This window comes from Astatotilapia calliptera, chromosome 2, assembly GCF_900246225.1.
Source record: "Astatotilapia calliptera chromosome 2, fAstCal1.2, whole genome shotgun sequence".
NCBI classification, from domain to species: Eukaryota; Metazoa; Chordata; class Actinopteri; order Cichliformes; family Cichlidae; genus Astatotilapia; species Astatotilapia calliptera.
Genome location: NC_039303.1, coordinates 29998429 through 30016061, shown reverse-complemented (window position 1 = coordinate 30016061; position 17633 = coordinate 29998429). Strand labels below are relative to the sequence as shown.

Sequence of the window (17633 nt, the reverse complement as noted above, 5' to 3'; positions counted from 1 at the left end):
CTTTATGCAGAGGAAATCTGAGACGCTGTCCTTGGTGCTGAGAAATGTATAATGCTGCAAAGCCTTTCATCAGAGTAATTACATACAGTACGAGAACAGATATAAAAATATCCTCTGACTGACCTCTAGAGGAGAGTCTGGTTCATCCAGGATGCTCTTTTCACTCTGTATCCGCTGCATCGTTCCTGTAGAACTGGGGTCCATTATCAGCACGTTCTGACTACCAGCTCTGCCGAACTTACAGTCACTCTTTCTGGAGTCAGTCGTCCTGCACACCTCGTAATTGTACACATGTGGCAGAGTCCCTGTCCCCACAGTGTCCGAGTAACGTGGTGGATAATATGGAATGACAGGCAGGTTGGAGTGATACAGGATGCGAGACTGTCTCCACCTGTAGATTTTGACTGATATAATAACCACTAAACACGTGATGAAGAGGAAGGAAACTACAGCCAGAGCCAAGACTAAGTAAAAAGTCAGGTTGTCATTGTACTCCTTGTCGTGGGTCAACTCAGTGAACTCCGACAGCACTTCAGGGAAGCTGTCCGCCACCGCCACGTTAACGATGACTGTAGCAGAACGAGAGGGCTGCCCGTTGTCCTCCACTATAACAGTCAGTCTTTGTTTGACAGCATCTTTATCAGTGACTTGGCGGATAGTTCTGATTTCTCCATTCTGTAAGCCCACTTCAAACAGCGCCCTGTCTGTGGCTTTCTGCAGTTTGTAGGAGAGCCAGGCATTCTGTCCAGAGTCCACATCAACAGCCACCACTTTAGTCACCAGATAGCCCACATCTGCTGAACGAGGCACCATTTCAGCCACCAGAGAGCCACCAGTCTGGACTGGGTACAGAACCTGAGGGGGGTTGTCGTTCTGGTCCCGGATCATTATTTTCACAGTCACGTTGCTGCTGAGTGGAGGAGAGCCTCCATCCTGTGCTTTAATTACTAACTCAAACTGTTTGATTTGCTCATAATCAAAGGTGCGAACCGCGTTAAGAACTCCAGCTTCACTGTTTAGAGACACATAAGTAGAAACTGGACTCCCACTGACCTGTTTTTCCTCTAAAAGATATGAGATTCTAGCGTTTTGATTCCAATCACAGTCCCGCGCACTCACAGTGAATATGGAAAATCCAGGAGAGTTATTCTCTGTGATATAAGCAGTATAGCTGTTTTTATCAAATAATGGTGCATTGTCATTGACGTCAGAGATTTTTAGATGCAATTTTGTTGAACTAGACAGAGGGGGAGACCCAAAATCGGTGGCTTTAATTGTTATGTTATATTCTGAGACGGATTCTCTGTCAAAGTGTTGATCTGAGACCAAATTGTAATAATTTGTCAGAGATGTTTCAATTTTAAAGGGAAGTTTACCATCAATCGAACATTTAATTTGCCCATTTCTCTCAGAATCTGTGTCTTTTATATTCAAAATTGCAATAGTTGTCCCGGGAGTTGCATCCTCTGACAGGGGACTAGAAAATGACATTACATTTATAATAGGAGCATTATCATTAACATCAATAACATCAAATATAACTTTACTTGTCCCAGTTAGTCCACCGTGATCCTTTGCCTCTACCCTCAACTCGTATTTTCGGTATTTTTCATAATCTATCTGACCAGACACGTAGATTGTTCCCGTCTTTTCATCAATCGTAAATATTTCTGCTACACTTCCTTTCATTTTGGACAAACTGTATGTAATGTGTCCATATGATCCACTGTCTGCGTCTGTGGCATTTACTGTAATAATACTAGTCCCTGTTTTTGTGTTTTCCAACACAGATGCTTTGTACACTGATTGATTAAAAACTGGAATATTGTCGTTGGCGTCTAACACAATCACATCTATACTTACTGTACCAGATCTCTGCGGTGTTCCTCCATCAACTGCGATTAATTTCAAAGAGAAATGCGGGTGTCGCTCTCTGTCTAAAGGTTTCTGGAGCACCATTTCAACATATTTACCACCATCTGGATTTGAATGTTGTTTCAATATAAAATTGTCGTTTGGGGACAGAATATAATTTAGCAGAGCGTTTTGGCCTACATCTAGATCCTCCGCGCTCTGCAGAGGAAAACGTACTTCAACTGCAGCTGATTCGCTTATTTCAAAACTGATGGGTTTATCTTTGTTTGGGAAGACAGGTGCGTGATCATTTATATCCAAAACCTCGACAGTTATTCTGTGTAGTTCCATCGGGTTTTCCAAAATCATCTCAAAGCTGAAACTACACGGCGTTACGTCCCCACAAAGCTGCTCTCGGTCTATTCTCTCATTCACGACCAGAATCCCTTTGTCTTTCTGCAGCTCGGTGTAGTGAACATTTTCTCCGGTCACGATACGGGCCCGCCCTGAGCTGAGCCTTTTCAGATCCAAGCCAAGATCCTGCGCCACATTGCCGATAACAGAGCCTTTCTTCATCTCCTCAGGTATAGAATACCGAATCTGACCACCTACCATGTTAACCGCAAGAAGCAGCAACAGAAGCGATCCTATGCGACGTCGTACTCCACAAAATGATCGCCATCCTGGTGATATGTAAGGTAGACGTCTTATAGGCGCCATTACTCAGACAAAAAAGATACAAAGAAAGAAAAAATCGTCTCTTTAGGCAGTAACAAAAATACCCTAGTATACCAGTAGCTGGTTGGCTCATAAAATTGTTCTCCACCGTTAAACGGAAATCTGTGAGACTTCGTTCACATGAACCCTCGGCAAAACACAGAAAGCCGTCCTCGCCGTGTGATTTCTGAGAGGATGGACTGAATGACAACAAAACAGAGATATTATTTCAGCGGCCAACAGCGTCCCTTAGAGTCTAAAAGGTAGAAATCACACGAGACTTGAATCTTTGTAACAACGATCTAAGCCGTGGGGATCAATATGAAATTACTTTCATTAATAAAATAATTTTTCACTGAAGAGTGTATACAACTAATAGTGAGTGGAAAAGTTAAATTGAGAACGATCTACCACAAACAAGAGAAGTTTTAATTACATTATCTACCAGCTGAACAACAGTGCTGAGAACCAGGGGAACAAAATCACTAGAATAGAACTGCTACTCTCAGAAAAGAAATATAGATACAACAGTCGAAAGATCATGATAACCAGAAACTAAAATAATTCCCTGGCTTCAAATTCTTAGAAAGAGTAAAAACGATATCAGCATAATTAAACAGGTTAAGCAAGTAGAGATGAGTAACAGAAAAGATTTTTTTTTTGTTTCTTCGCAGGGTTCAGGAAAAATAACGTTGCTCTTCAGAAATACGTAGCTGACTTATTTCTGCTTCTTTTTAGTATTTTACTTTGACAATGTCATTTTTATCGTCTTATGGGGATGCAATAAGCAAGCACAAAACATTGCACAAACACCAGGAGTATGATCATTAATCTTTTCTCCAGCACAGCTTCAGTATATGAAATACTGGAAACTATTAGGGACTTTTAGGGAGAACTTTATTTTAAAAATTAACTATGTAAGACCTTTTACAGAAGCTTTTTAGGCCTACCTATATGCAGGTATATAGTTAGGCCTAAAAACTGAGACGCTGTCCTTGGTGCTGAGAAATGTGTAATGCTGGCAAGCTTTTCATCAGAGTAATCAAACAAAGAAGGAGAATAAATACAGAAATATTATTTGACTGACCTCTAGAGGAGAGTCTGGTTCATCCAGGATGCTCTTTTCACTCTGTATCCGCTGCATCGTTCCTGTAGAACTGGGGTCCATTATCAGCACGTTCTGCCTACCAGCTCTGCCGAACTTACAGTCACTCTTTCTGGAGTCAGTCGTCCTGCACACCTCGTAATTGTACACATGGGGGAGAGTTCCTGTCCCCAAAGTGTCTGAGTAACGTGGTGGATAATATGGAATGACAGGCAGGTTGGAGTGATACAGGATGCGAGACTGTCTCCACCTGTAGATTTTGACTGATATAATAACCACTAAACACGTGATGAAGAGGAAGGAAACTACAGCCAGAGCCAAGACTAAGTAAAAAGTCAGGTTGTCATTGTACTCCTTGTCGTGGGTCAACTCAGTGAACTCCGACAGCACTTCAGGGAAGCTGTCCGCCACCACCACGTTAACGATGACTGTAGCAGAACGAGAGGGCTGCCCGTTGTCCTCCACTATAACAGTCAGTCTTTGTTTGACAGCATCTTTATCAGTGACTTGGCGGATAGTTCTGATTTCTCCATTCTGTAAGCCCACTTCAAACAGCGCCCTGTCTGTGGCTTTCTGCAGTTTATAGGAGAGCCAGGCATTCTGTCCAGAGTCCACATCAACAGCCACCACTTTCGTCACCAGATAGCCCACATCTGCTGAACGAGGAACCATTTCAGCCACCAGAGAGCCACCAGTCTGGACTGGGTACAGAACCTGAGGGGGGTTGTCGTTCTGGTCTTGGATCATTATTTTCACAGTCACGTTGCTGCTGAGTGGAGGAGAGCCTCCATCTTGCGCTTTAATTACTAACGCAAGGTGTTTGATTTGCTCATAATCAAAGGTGCGAACCGCGTTAAGAACACCAGTTTCAGAATTTAAAGACACATAAGTAGAAACTGGATTCCCACTGACCTGTGTGTCCTCTAAAACATATGAGATTCTAGCGTTTTGATTCCAATCAGAGTCCCGTGCACTCACAGTAAATATGGAAAATCCAGGAGAGTTATTCTCTATGATATAAGCAGTATAGCTGTTTTTATCAAATAATGGTGCGTTGTCGTTGACGTCAGAGATTTTTAGATGCAATTTTGTTGAACTAGACAGAGGGAGAGACCCAAAATCGGTGGCTGTAATTGTTATGTTATATTCTGAGACGGATTCTCTGTCAAAGTGTTGATCTGAGACCAAATTGTAATAATTTGTCAGTGATGTTTCAATTTTAAAGGGAAGTTTACCATCAATCCAACATTTAATTTGCCCATTTCTCTCAGAATCTGCGTCTTTTATATTCAAAATTGCAATAGTTGTCCCGGGAATTGCATCCTCTGACAGGGGAGTAGAAAATGACATTACATGTATAATAGGTTCATTATCATTAACATCAGTAACATCAAATATAACTTTACTTGTCCCAGTTAGTCCACCGTGATCCTTTGCCTCTACCCTCAACTCGTATTTTCGGTATTTTTCATAATCTATCTGACCAGACACGTAGATTGTTCCCGTCTTTTCATCAATCGTAAATATTTCTGCTACACTTCCTTTCATTTTGGACAAACTGTATGTAATGTGTCCATTTAATCCACTGTCTGCGTCTGTGGCATTTACTGTAATGATACTAGTCCCTGTTTTTGTGTTTTCCAAAACAGATGCTTTGTATACTGATTGATTAAAAACTGGATCGTTGTCGTTGGCGTCTAACACAGTCACATCTATACTTACTGTACCAGATCTCTGTGGTGTTCCTCCATCAACTGCGATTAATTTCAAAGAGAAATGCGGGTGTCGCTCTCTGTCTAAAGGTTTCTGGAGCACCATTTCAACATATTTTCTTCCATCTGGATTTGAATGTTGTTTCAATATAAAATTGTCGTTTGGAGATAGAATATAATTTTGCAGCGCGTTTTGGCCCACATCTAGATCCTGCGCGCTCTGCAGAGGGAAACGTACTCCAACTGCAGCTGATTCGCTTATTTCAAAACTGATGGGTTTATCTTTGTTTGGGAAGACAGGTGCGTGATCATTTATATCCAAAACCTCGACAGTTATTCTGTGTAGTTCCATCGGATTTTCCAAAATCATCTCAAAGCTGAAACTACACGGCGTTACGTCCCCACAAAGCTGCTCTCGGTCTATTCTCTCATTCACGACCAGAATCCCTTTGTCTTTCTGCAGCTCGGTGTAGTGAACGTTTTCTCCGGTCACGATACGGGCCCGCCCTGAGCTGAGCCTTTTCAGATCCAAGCCAAGATCCTGCGCCACATTACCAATAACAGAGCCTTTCTTCATCTCCTCAGGTATAGAATACCGAATCTGACCACCTACCATGTTAACAGCAAGAAGCAGCAACAGAAGAAATCCTATGTGACGTCGTACTCCACAAAGTGATCGCCATTCGGATACGCAACTCAGGCATGTTAAAGTCGCCATCACTCAGACAGAATATATATATATGTAGAGAACGAACGATTTTTCCGTTCAGGTAGTTTAAATAATGTCCTAGTCTATCATCCCTGAAGCTACATTTACAATTGTCAACAACCTTTATGGAAATCTGTGAGACTTCGTTCACATGAACCCTCGGCAAAACACAGAAAGCCGTCCTCACCGTGTGATTTCTGAGAGGATGGACTGAATGACAACATAACAGAGAAAATATTTCAGCGGCCAACAGCGTCCCTTAGAGTATAAAAGGTAGAAATCACACGAGACTTGAATCTGTGTGACAACGATCTAAGCCGTGGGGATCAATATGAAATTACTTTCATTAATAAAATAATTTTTCACTGAAGAGTGTATACAACTAATAGTGAGTAGAAAAGTTAAATTGAGAACGATCTACCACAAACAAGAGAAGTTTTAATTACATTATCTACCAGCTGAACAACAGTGCTGAGAACCAGGGGAACAAAATCACTAGAATAGAACTGCTACTCTCAGAAAAGAAATATAGATACACCAGTCGAAAGATCATGATAACCAGAAACTAAAATAATTCCCTGGCTTCAAATGCTTAGAAAGAGTAAAAACAATATCAGCATAATTAAACAGGTTAAGCAAGTGGAGATGAGTAACAGAAATGTTTTTTGTTCCTTCGCAGGTTCATAAAATAACGTTGCTCTTCAGAAATGTGGCTGACTTATTTCTGCTCTCTTTAGTATTTTTTGACAATTCATTTTATTCGTCTTTGAAATGCTTGGAAACCAAATAATATCATTAAACAAAATGTCAGAAGACACTGCAAAGACATGTTTAGAACATTAAAACCATTTTATTAACTAAAGAAACTTGCTTCTACCCTAATTATCTGGAGATGTGTGGAGAATTTGTCAATCTTTGTAACCTAGATTACCTTGATGCTAATGAAAACTGAGACGCTGTTCTTGTGCTGAGAATTGTTGCAACCATAAGAAAGCTATTTCATTGAAGCAAAATAGAAGAGAATAAATACAGAATATCTTTGACTGACCTCTAGAGGAGAGTCTGGTTCATCCAGGATGCTCTTTTCACTCTGTATCCGCTGCATCGTTCCTGTAGAACTGGGGTCCATTATCAGCACGTTCTGACTACCAGCTCTGCCGAACTTACAGTCACTCTTTCTGGAGTCAGTCGTCCTGCACACCTCGTAATTGTACACATGTGGCAGAGTCCCTGTGCCCAAAGTGTCTGAGTAACGTGGTGGATAATATGGAATGACAGGCAGGTTGGAGTGATACAGGATGCGAGACTGTCTCCACCTGTAGATTTTGACTGATATGATAACCACTAAACACGTGATGAAGAGGAAGGAAACTACAGCCAGAGCCAGGACCAAGTAAAAAGTCAGGTTGTCATTGTACTCCTTGTCATGTGTCAACTCAGTGAACTCCGATAGCACTTCAGGGAAGCTATCTGCCACCGCCACGTTAACAATGACTGTAGCTGAACGAGAGGGCTGCCCGTTGTCCTCCACTATAACAGTCAGTCTTTGTTTGACAGCATCTTTATCAGTGACTTGGCGGATAGTTCTGATTTCTCCATTCTGTAAACCCACTTCAAACAGCGCCCTGTCTGTGGCTTTCTGCAGTTTGTAGGAGAGCCAGGCATTCTGTCCAGAGTCCACATCAACAGCCACCACTTTAGTCACCAGATAGCCCACATCTGCTGAACGAGGAACCATTTCAGCCACCAGAGAGCCACCAGTTTGGACTGGGTACAGAACCTGAGGGGGGTTGTCATTCTGGTCTTGGATCATTATTTTCACAGTCACATTGCTGCTGAGTGGAGGAGAGCCTCCATCCTGCGCTTTTACAATGAATAACAGTTGTTTGATTTGCTCATAGTCAAACGAACGCACTGCATGCACCACTCCACTTTCTGCATTAACAGAAACGTATTCAGATACTGGAGATCCATTAATCTCACAATCTTCCAAAATGTAGGAAACGCGGGCGTTTTGGTTTTCATCGGGGTCTTTAGCATTAACAGTCATGATAGAAAGACCAGGAGAGTTATTTTCCACAATCCAAGCCCTATAAAAATTTCGAGGAAATTTGGGGGAATTGTCATTAACATCTGACACCTTTAGATTAAAAGTTTTTCTGGTTGACAGCGGAGGGGAGCCCGCGTCTGAGGCAATAACGGTGATGTTAAATTCTGACAAACTTTCACGATCTAAGGCAGCATCAGTTATCAGTGTATAATAACTTCTCACATTGGATTTAATTTTAAAAGGAACACTGCCTTCGATCGTGCACCTTACCTGTCCGTTTTCACCCGAATCAAGATCTTTCACATTAATAATGCCAAGAGTGGTACCCGGAGCTGAGTCTTCTGACACAGGACTAGTGAATGACATCACGTTAATGACCGGTGCATTATCGTTTATATCCAAGACCTCAATTTCAACTTTACTAGAATCTGTCAGTCCCCCTTGATCTTTCGCTTCAACTCTGAACTCAATCTTTTTGTCCATTTCAAAGTCGATTTCCTTTGCCACATATATTCGACCAGTAGCTTCATCTATATCGAATAAATCAGCTATCCCTGCCTTTGATTTTGAAAAGTAATATGCCACTTTTCCATTTGAACCGGTATCAATGTCGCTCGCATTCACTGTAACAACATGCGTGCCTTTTGGGGCATTTTCAATCACCGCGGCCTTATATAAGGATTGATTAAACACCGGAGCATTGTCATTCGCATCTAATACGTTTACCTCTATATTTACTGTCCCAGATTTCTGTGGATTTCCACCATCAACGGCCAACAGTTTTAAAGATAGGCGTGGCTGTACCTCTCTGTCTAAAGGCTTCTGAAGCATCATTTCAGCATATTTACTTCCATCCGGATTAACATATTGTTTCAACACAAAATTGTCTGTCGGAGTTAAAATGTAGTTCTGCAGACTGTTTTGCCCAACATCAGCGTCCTCCGCACTCTCCAGCACAAAACGGGAACCGAGCGCAGCAGATTCGCTTATTTCAAATTCCAAGTGACTGTTCTGAAAAGTGGGAGCGTTATCATTTACATCCAATACCTCTATCGTCACAGGGTGCAGCTCCATCGGTTTTTCCAATAAAATCTCAAAGGTAAAGCTACATGGAGTCAAATCCCCACAAAGCTGCTCTCGGTCTATTCTCTCATTCACAACTAAAGTCCCTTTGTCTGTTTTCAGCTCTGTGTACTGAATGCTTTCTCCCGTAACGATACGGGCCCGTCCAGAACGAAGCCTTTTTAGATCCAAGCCAAGATCTTGTGCCACATTTCCAACAAGGGACCCTGTTTTCAGCTCCTCTGGGATCGAATATCGGATCTGTGCCTCCGCTCGATAAAGAAAAAGGACGTGAAAAACAAACAGGCTGGCTGTAAGTCGCATTCGCCATCTTACAACTCGGTCTCGATGTTCTACTCCAAATGCCATTTTTGAAAACAGGTCTTAAAAACCAAAACCGAGCAATGGATCGAGGGCTTTAACTTAGAGAGGAAGACTCACACACCCTAGGTCGATATATGACGTTAAATAAAAAAGCAGGTGTGTATTCTATTTGATCCAGCTCCTATGAAAAGCAGATCATCTGCCGTTACAAAACGCAGTGATGGGGGTGGAAACAGCCCTGTCTCGAAATGCATGGCAGAATAGATTTACCAGGCAACAGCGTCACTTAGAGGGTATAATATGAAACTAGAAAAGCCAATGACCACGTTCATCACTCTGCACACTATCTCTGTAGAAATAACGTAATGATTTCACTTTGAAGGCACGTACGTCTGTTAAGTGAATTCAAGAATGCAGAAAATACTGACTTTCACTGTTAGAAAAAGATTAATTCAACTGGAAAAAAGCAAAAAGTGTGTGACACAAAGCAAAAAGACCACTGGCACTTTCTTCTCTTTTTCCTCTTTCTTTTTCTTTTTAAAACATTTTTTGATAACAGCGGATTTCAAAGTTACTGTCACATGTCCCCTTATGACATAAAAAATACACATTGCTAGTGACCTGTAAATTTTAAAGAAGAACGAATGATAATAACGCAAAACTTGCTTGCTATTAAATGAATCTGAAGTTATGGGTTGTCGTTTTTTATTATTTATTTATTTATTTGTTATTATTTATATAATTAACTGCATTATAAATAAAACATACAAGTGGATCCTAAATGAATGGCCTCTTCAAAGTCTTAGAAATCTCAACGATAATAATGACGACTGCATCTCAGAGCAAAGCACTTCAGCACCAAGGACAGTGACAGGACAGTGGAGCCGTTTCCATTTCAGAATGTAACTACTACAGTATTTAGACGTAATTATATTAACCCTGCATAAAAACAAACATTGTCATTTGATGAAAATATATATATATATATTAGTGTTCACACAAGCCAATATAATCAACCGGAGACGTGATGCTTGCACTGTATCCTACAAAGTTTCCAGCGTCATCCATACTAACCAAGGTCTGAGTTATTGCACTTATTTGATGTCACTGGAGGGGGGGGGGGGGGGGGGGGGGGCTATTCGCTGATTATGTATAACGCAAAGATAAAGTTTTTGTCAGTGTGTTTACTTTGTCTTGAGTGGAGTCGGTGAAATTGTATAACCATCTTCAAATGAGGAGCTATTGTTACACTTTGTTTTACAGACAGATACTGTTTACAGTCGGAATGATAGAAGAAATTCTCTTCATGACTGTTAAAGCAAAAGTGTAGTTTAAAACTATTTATTAGCAATGCTAGATTACTGACACACAAGCGCCCAAATGTAAAACATAAACAAACCTCTATCGGAGAGTCTGGTTCATCCAGGATGCTCTTTTCACTCTGTATCCGCTGCATCGTTCCTGTAGAACTGGGGTCCATAATCAGCACGTTCTGACTACCAGCTCTGCCGAACTTACAGTCACTCTTTCTGGAGTCAGTCGTCCTGCACACCTCATAATTGTACACATGTGGAAGAGTCCCTGTCCCCAAAGTGTCTGAGTAACGTGGTGGATAATATGGAATGACAGGCAGGTTGGAGTGATACAGGATGCGAGACTGTCTCCACCTGTAGATTTTGACTGATATAATAACCACTAAACACGTGATGAAGAGGAAGGAAACTACAGCCAGAGCCAAGACTAAGTAAAAAGTCAGGTTGTCATTGTACTCCTTGTCGTGTGTCAACTCAGTGAACTCCGACAGCACTTCAGGGAAGCTGTCCGCCACCGCCACGTTAACAATGACTGTAGCTGAACGAGAGGGCTGCCCGTTGTCCTCCACTATAACAGTCAGTCTTTGTTTGACAGCATCTTTATCAGTGACTTGGCGGATAGTTCTGATTTCTCCATTCTGTAAGCCCACTTCAAACAGCGCCCTGTCTGTGGCTTTCTGCAGTTTATAGCAGAGCCAGGCATTCTGTCCAGAGTCCACATCAACAGCCACCACTTTAGTCACCAGATAGCCCACATCTGCTGAACGAGGCACCATTTCAGCCACCAGAGAGCCACCAGTCTGGACTGGGTACAGAACCTGAGGAGGGTTGTCATTCTGGTCCTGTACATGTACAATAACTGATGTGTTACTACTTTGTGGGGGTGACCCACCATCTTGTGCTTTAACTCGTATTTGATACTCTTTGACTTGTTCATAGTCCAGTGAACGCAGAGACTGAATGACTCCACTTTCTGTATTAATGGAGAAATATGCGGATACCGGATTTCCATTCAGCTCGTCTTCAAAAAGAAAATATGATATACGTGCATTCTGGCCCTGGTCCAAATCAGTAGCACTAATCTGCAACAGAGGGACACCTGGAGAATTGTTTTCCGTTACCTGAGCGCTGTAAAGACTTTGACTAAAAACTGGAGCGTTGTCATTAATATCGCTAACTTCTAAATAGACGGATTTTTTGTTCGATAATACTGGGAAGCCCTCATCAGTGGCAGTGAGAGTAATGTTGTACGTGGGAAGCTTCTCTCGGTCGAGAGTTTGCGCAGTGATTAATGTATAATAGTTTCTGAGGGAAGATTTAATTTTGAAAGGCAGATGTTCATCTATAGTTAAATGCACCTGTCCGTTTTTCCCAGAATCTTTATCTTGGACACTAATTAACGCCACAACTGTGCCAGGAGGAGAATCTTCTGAAATCTTCCCCGAATAGGAAGCCATTGTGATTACTGGACTGTTATCATTTTCATCTACTATTTCGATCACTAACTTGCTGGCTCCTGTGACACCCCATGGATCTTTTGCTTGGAGGTTTATCTCGTAATTTGAAGAAGCCTCATAATCGATATCCCCGACTAGTTTAATCTTACCCGTGTTGGAATTTATTTCAAAAGGACAAGCGGAACCATCTTCTAGGTGTGTGAATGAATATGTAACGTTACCATTGTAACCTTGGTCAGCGTCTACTGCACTGACTGTGGCAATAATTGTGCCTCGTAAAGCATTTTCCAATACAGAGGCTTTGTATATGGACTGTGTAAAAACGGGCGAGTTGTCATTTGCATCCAGCACAGATATGTGTATTTTTACCGTTCCGGACATCTGCGGCTCGCCACCATCGACAGCCGTTAATATGAGCGCATGTTTGCTTTGCTTCTCGCGGTCCAAACCACTCTGAAGCACCATTTCGGCATATTTACTCCCATCTGCTCGAGTATGTTGTTTGAGAACAAAATGTTCGTTTGCTTTTAAAGAATAACTCTGCAGTGAGTTTGTCCCTACGTCAGGATCAGCTGCACTATCAAGCAAAAACACAGTCCCAGTCGGCGTCGATTCGCTAATTTCTAATTTAATTTCTTTTTTTGGGAAAACGGGAGCATGATCATTTATATCTTGTATTTCGATAGTAATGGAAAACAATTCGAGTGGCTCTTCAAGAACAATTTCCAGACTAAAGCTGCACGGAGATTTCTTAGCGCATAATTGTTCTCTGTCAATTCTTTCATTGACAACGATATGGCCTTTGTTCTGGTTCAGCACGACATATTGATTATCATCTTCTATTACCAGTCGAGCTCGACCAGATACCAACCGTCTGACATCCAAGCCCAGGTCTTTTGCAATGTCCCCGACAAAGAGTCCTTTCCTCATCTCTTCTGGTATAGAATAGCGGATTTGTCCATTGACAGCAGCAACCACAAAGAAAAGCAAAATGGAGACGTTCCACTGACGCAGGGTACCGTTGTGCTTCATATTATCCATTTCTTCCCAGTAATATCAGGTCCAAAACAACACAGTCATCGGTACAGAAAGCTCCAGCTATTTATCATAGAGGCTTTGCAGTGTGTACAGTCTTCTTTTAAATTTACCCAAAGCCACGACAGCTTAATAGCCATCGCCTATCTCCTTTAAAGACGGGTGGTGACTTTGTGTCTTTAATACGCATTGCACAAGTCTGCTTAGGCAACAGCACCACCAGCAGTGATGAACTAAAACGGCAGGTGTCTGAGCACTGATGCTCCACTGTTTAGCCTTTCCTGACTACTACATACATTGTTTTTTAGCAACACCCATGCAAAAGAAAGCAAAATCTCGATAAGATCTCGATAAGCATAAATAAAAAGATAAACGAATAAGTTAAATAAATGAAGCATATTTTTTTCCATAACGGGTGATTAATATACTGTCTGTTTTATTATTATCTCTGTTTACAAGTCATCTTATGACCACCTAAGTAGGTCCAAAATTTGCCGTGAATGGAGTGGGCTGACAGCAACAACAACGTTTTCTGATACAATATATGCAGCAGACTAAAAAATATAAGAGATTGAGCGAATTCATTTGACAAACATTATGTTGAGACTGAAGTGTGGACAAACACACAGATTCTGTGTAAAACCATACTGAGCTGCATATCTGCAGAGAGAGGCAGGCTGACAGATGGTTACATAGATAAATGAACAAATGTATACAAAGATACAGTAGAGAAGGAGTGGGTAGATAGACGGACAGATAATCTGATCTAATCTAACTGATGAGTCCAATGACCTAGATTTGAGCAGTGGAATCAACATTGAAAGTACTGCTACACTCATCCAGAGGCATGAAAAAATAATGACACATTTCAGAGCAGTATGTTTTTTTTGTTTTTTTGTTTTTTTTGTTTTCTTTTTTGTAGAGCTGAAAGGAATGGATAAATTTGATAGGTTTTGATACTTTCTTGCATGTTTCCCTCCTCACACATATTAGCATCCTGCTGAAGAGCAAAATATTTTGTGCACCATGATTGAGCATTATTTAGGCAAAGACTCCACAGCAGAAGCCAGAAATATTCACATTAATATTCATGTAGCATAAAGCCTAGGGTAGAACTACACAACGCACACAAACTAGAGTAATGTTGCTGCTGTGTTTCAAGACTGCTACCTGCAGTCTCAGTCCTGCACCAATATGACTTTCAATGAAACATTTCTGGGGATATTTGTTGTATAAACACTCATAACATTTCATATCTAGTGTCAATGTAGATCATGGGTTGTGGTGAAATACTATCATGTACTGTGTAAAGGGAACTGTGAATTTCATATTAATTGTGGCTGTATATTGCAATGATAAGGATTTTAGTGTTTGGGGTGAGATTTCAGGGAAAAGGGGAAATCAAAATAATCTTACCTATTAGATTGAAGTGGAAGATTCATCCAGGAAATGCACCAAGAAAAGAAAGAAGAAAAAAGACAGTAGTTAGTATGTATCCTGAAGAACAACAGCAATAAAATAAAATAAAATAGAATTCATGCATATTTATTGGTTTTACACACTGCAAGTGCAATACCGATACAATGGAATACCATAATTTGATCTTTTGAGTTTTTGAAGCAGCATTTTACCCAGACCAAAATATTTTAGATTTAATAATCTAGTGTTTGAGAATTTAATTGCACTGATTGTTCCTCCTCATGTTTAGAACACTGTTGTGCAACTACTGTGCACAAAAAAAAAAAAAAAAAAAATGTGACAATTTATCACATAAAACACTAAGGATTTGGTGCAAAATCTAGATATTTTAGTGACAGTATGTGATAACATTTAAGAAGGTCATGATTTAAGAACCTGGTGAAAAAAACAAAAATAAAAACTAATCAACTAAAACGTTGATGTCCCCTCTGGACAAGATGATTCTGAAAGCCAAAGCAAGACAAAACAAGATTACCCTCAGTTTTTAGAATCACTGAATCTTAGTGAGACTTTCAATATTTAAAGTAAGCCCTTATGTAAACTGGAAATTCTTTCCTATCTTACAGCAGCACTGCTGAAACAGAGCTGTTCTTGTGACCTAGATAGAATTAAACCAAAAAATATGCGCTGCATTTAGAAGAGAATAGAATAGCTTTTTATTGTCACTGTTACAAGAACAATGAAAGGCAGTTTGGCATTACTCTGTGTGTGTGAAGTACACAACAGCGTAAGTATTTACACAATAACAGACAAATTTACATTTACACAAGAAAGATATGTACGTTATACATGCACCTGCAAAAATGCGGATACACCCATACAAATATACACACACATACATACATATATGTATATATACATATATGCATGCATACATACAAACACACACATATTTCCACATAAACGCTTACATATATATAAATACACATACATGCCATCTGAGGAGCAGGTGCATTGAGAGGTGCAGTGCGATCAATGATATTGCACATTGAGTGTGTGTGTGTGTGTGTGTGTGGGGGGGGGGGGTTGCTATACTAAATAAGGTTATAATAAAGAGGTAGGGGTGTTGGTTGCATTGAAGTATAAATACAAATATGGTTTATAAATAAGGTGTAAGGTCCATGAGTGTTGGCAGTGCAGTTATCCTCCAATCAGGGTGGAGGTAGGGCATGTTTGACAGCCTGTGGGTAAAAACTTCTGTTTAGTCTGTTTGTCTTCGACCTGATGGACCTGTAAGCGTTTACCAGAGGGAAGGGGGGGAAAAAGTGAGTGTCCAGGGTGCGAGGGGTCTTTGATGATGATACTGGCTTTCTGCTGAAGTCTGCCAGTATAGATGTCTCTGAGGGAAGTTAGTGAAGTGCCGATTGCCCGCTCTGCTGCCCTCACCACCCGCTGCAGTTTCCTTTTGTTCTCCGCGGTGCAGCAGTTGAACCAAAGTGGGCAGCAGTAAGTCAGAAGGCTCTCAATGGTGGAGCAGTAGAAGTTTACTAGCAGTCTTTGGGGTAATTGGGCCTGATGTAGTTTCCTGAGGAAGTACAGCCTTTGTTGTGCTTTCCCTACCTGGTGGGAGATGTTTGTGGACCAGGTAAGGTCGGCCGAGATGTGGACTCCAAGGAACTTAAAGCTTTCTACCCTTTCTACCTCCTCCCCATCAATGTAGAGGGTAGAGTGCTCAGATCGCTTTGTTCTTCTGAAGTCGATTACCATCTCCTTGGTCTTGGCTGTGTTCAGATGCAGGTTGTTGTCGTCACACCATTGCTTCAGATGCTGAACCTCCTCTCCGTAGGCTGAATCATCATTGTTGTGTTAAAGTGTTCCTCGATGCGCTGTTTGTATTTGCACTTGGCTTCTTTTATGCCTTTAAGCAGAGATTGGCATGCCTCTTTGTAGACTTGTTGGTCTCCTGATTTGAAGGCGCTGTCACGTGCTCTTAGTAGGGCTCTCACCTCACTGTTGAGCCATGGCTTCTGGTTCGGGAACACATTAATAGTCTTTGTTGTTGTTACACTCTCAGTACATAAGCGTATGTATGAGAGTACGGCACATGTGTGGCCCTCAAAGTCTGATCCTTCTGCAAATACACTCCAATTCGTGTTATCAAAAATAGCCTTGTAGGGCCGTGGTGGCTTCCGCGGTCCACACTCGTACTGCTTTTACCGATGTTTTTTTACCTTTGAATTAAAGGTCTATAAGCAGGGATCGGGGACAGAGAGAGATGGTCAGAGAGTCCGAGATGAGGCAGTCGGGTTGCTTTGTAGGCATCTGGGATGTTGGCGTTGACCTGGTCTAGTGTGTCGTTTTCCCTCATCGGAAAGGTCACGTTTTTAAAGAATCGAGGCAGGACAGATTTCAGGTTTGCGTGGTTAAAATCTTCTGCCACGATCACAGCGCAGTCCGGGTGCTTTGTAAGCTGTTTATTATTGGAGCGCCCGAGTAGCTCCATGGCTGACTTAGCATTAGCTTGCAGCGGCACATAAACTGCTATTATTGTGATCGCTGTGAGCTCTCTCGGCAAGTAGAAGGGTCTGCACTGCACCATCATATATTCTATGTCCGGGCAGCAGTGGACGACTTTAACTGTGTTGCTGGTGCGCCAGTTATTGTTTACAAACACTAGCAGACCTCCTCCACGTTTCTTACCAGACTCTTTGTTCCTGTCCGCTGTGAATGTAGCGTGGCCCGCTAGCTCAATCGCAGTGTCTGGGTTAAAAGAGTCCAACCAAGTCTTTGTGATGATCATAAAACAGTAATCCAAACAGCGTGAGGTGATCCGCAGTCGTAGCTTATCCATCTTGTTATTTAGTGACCGTGAGTTG

At 41.4% G+C, this 17633-nt stretch overlaps 5 protein-coding genes and 2 pseudogenes across 23 annotated transcripts in view; all 7 read right to left on the bottom strand.

The window, feature by feature from the left end:
- The window catches only part of LOC113036849 (protocadherin gamma-C5-like), a 276532-nt gene that overhangs the window by 168550 nt on the left and 90349 nt on the right, over window positions 1-17633 (bottom strand). Inside the window, exon 1 of one of the 19 annotated variants that reach the window (XM_026193483.1) lies at window positions 1464-2773. The exons of 17 other annotated variants lie outside the window; for them this stretch is intronic. In XM_026193483.1, coding sequence (XP_026049268.1) covers window positions 1464-2574 — 1111 coding nt within the window. In that variant the 5' untranslated portion in view covers window positions 2575-2773. Of the gene's footprint in view, window positions 1-1463; window positions 2774-14695; window positions 14755-17633 lie in introns of those variants that run through there. One more of the 19 variants, XM_026193765.1, reaches the window with a different exon arrangement.
- Window positions 3215-6121, bottom strand: LOC113037224 (protocadherin beta-16-like). Its single transcript, XM_026194072.1, has one exon. The coding sequence runs from the start codon at window positions 6104-6106 to the stop codon at window positions 3614-3616; it is 2493 nt and encodes an 830-aa protein (XP_026049857.1). The 5' UTR covers window positions 6107-6121; the 3' UTR covers window positions 3215-3613.
- LOC113009182 (protocadherin beta-16-like) lies at window positions 7092-10042 on the bottom strand. Its single transcript, XM_026147365.1, has one exon. The coding sequence runs from the start codon at window positions 9576-9578 to the stop codon at window positions 7092-7094; it is 2487 nt and encodes an 828-aa protein (XP_026003150.1). The 5' UTR covers window positions 9579-10042.
- On the bottom strand, window positions 10654-13358 carry LOC113037214 (protocadherin beta-16-like). The gene has a single exon (XM_026194045.1). The coding sequence runs from the start codon at window positions 13342-13344 to the stop codon at window positions 10669-10671; it is 2676 nt and encodes an 891-aa protein (XP_026049830.1). The 5' UTR covers window positions 13345-13358; the 3' UTR covers window positions 10654-10668.
- LOC113037327 (protocadherin gamma-A12-like) overlaps window positions 14708-17633 on the bottom strand; it is a 100121-nt gene continuing 97195 nt past the window's right edge. The window contains exon 2 of the mRNA XM_026194295.1: window positions 14708-14754. Coding sequence (XP_026050080.1) covers window positions 14740-14754 — 15 coding nt within the window. The 3' untranslated portion in view covers window positions 14708-14739. The remainder of the gene's footprint in view (window positions 14755-17633) is intronic.
- Window positions 14711-17633, bottom strand: part of LOC113037376 (protocadherin gamma-A11-like) — a 105832-nt pseudogene continuing 102909 nt past the window's right edge.
- The window catches only part of LOC113037348 (protocadherin gamma-A11-like), a 108903-nt pseudogene continuing 105984 nt past the window's right edge, over window positions 14715-17633 (bottom strand).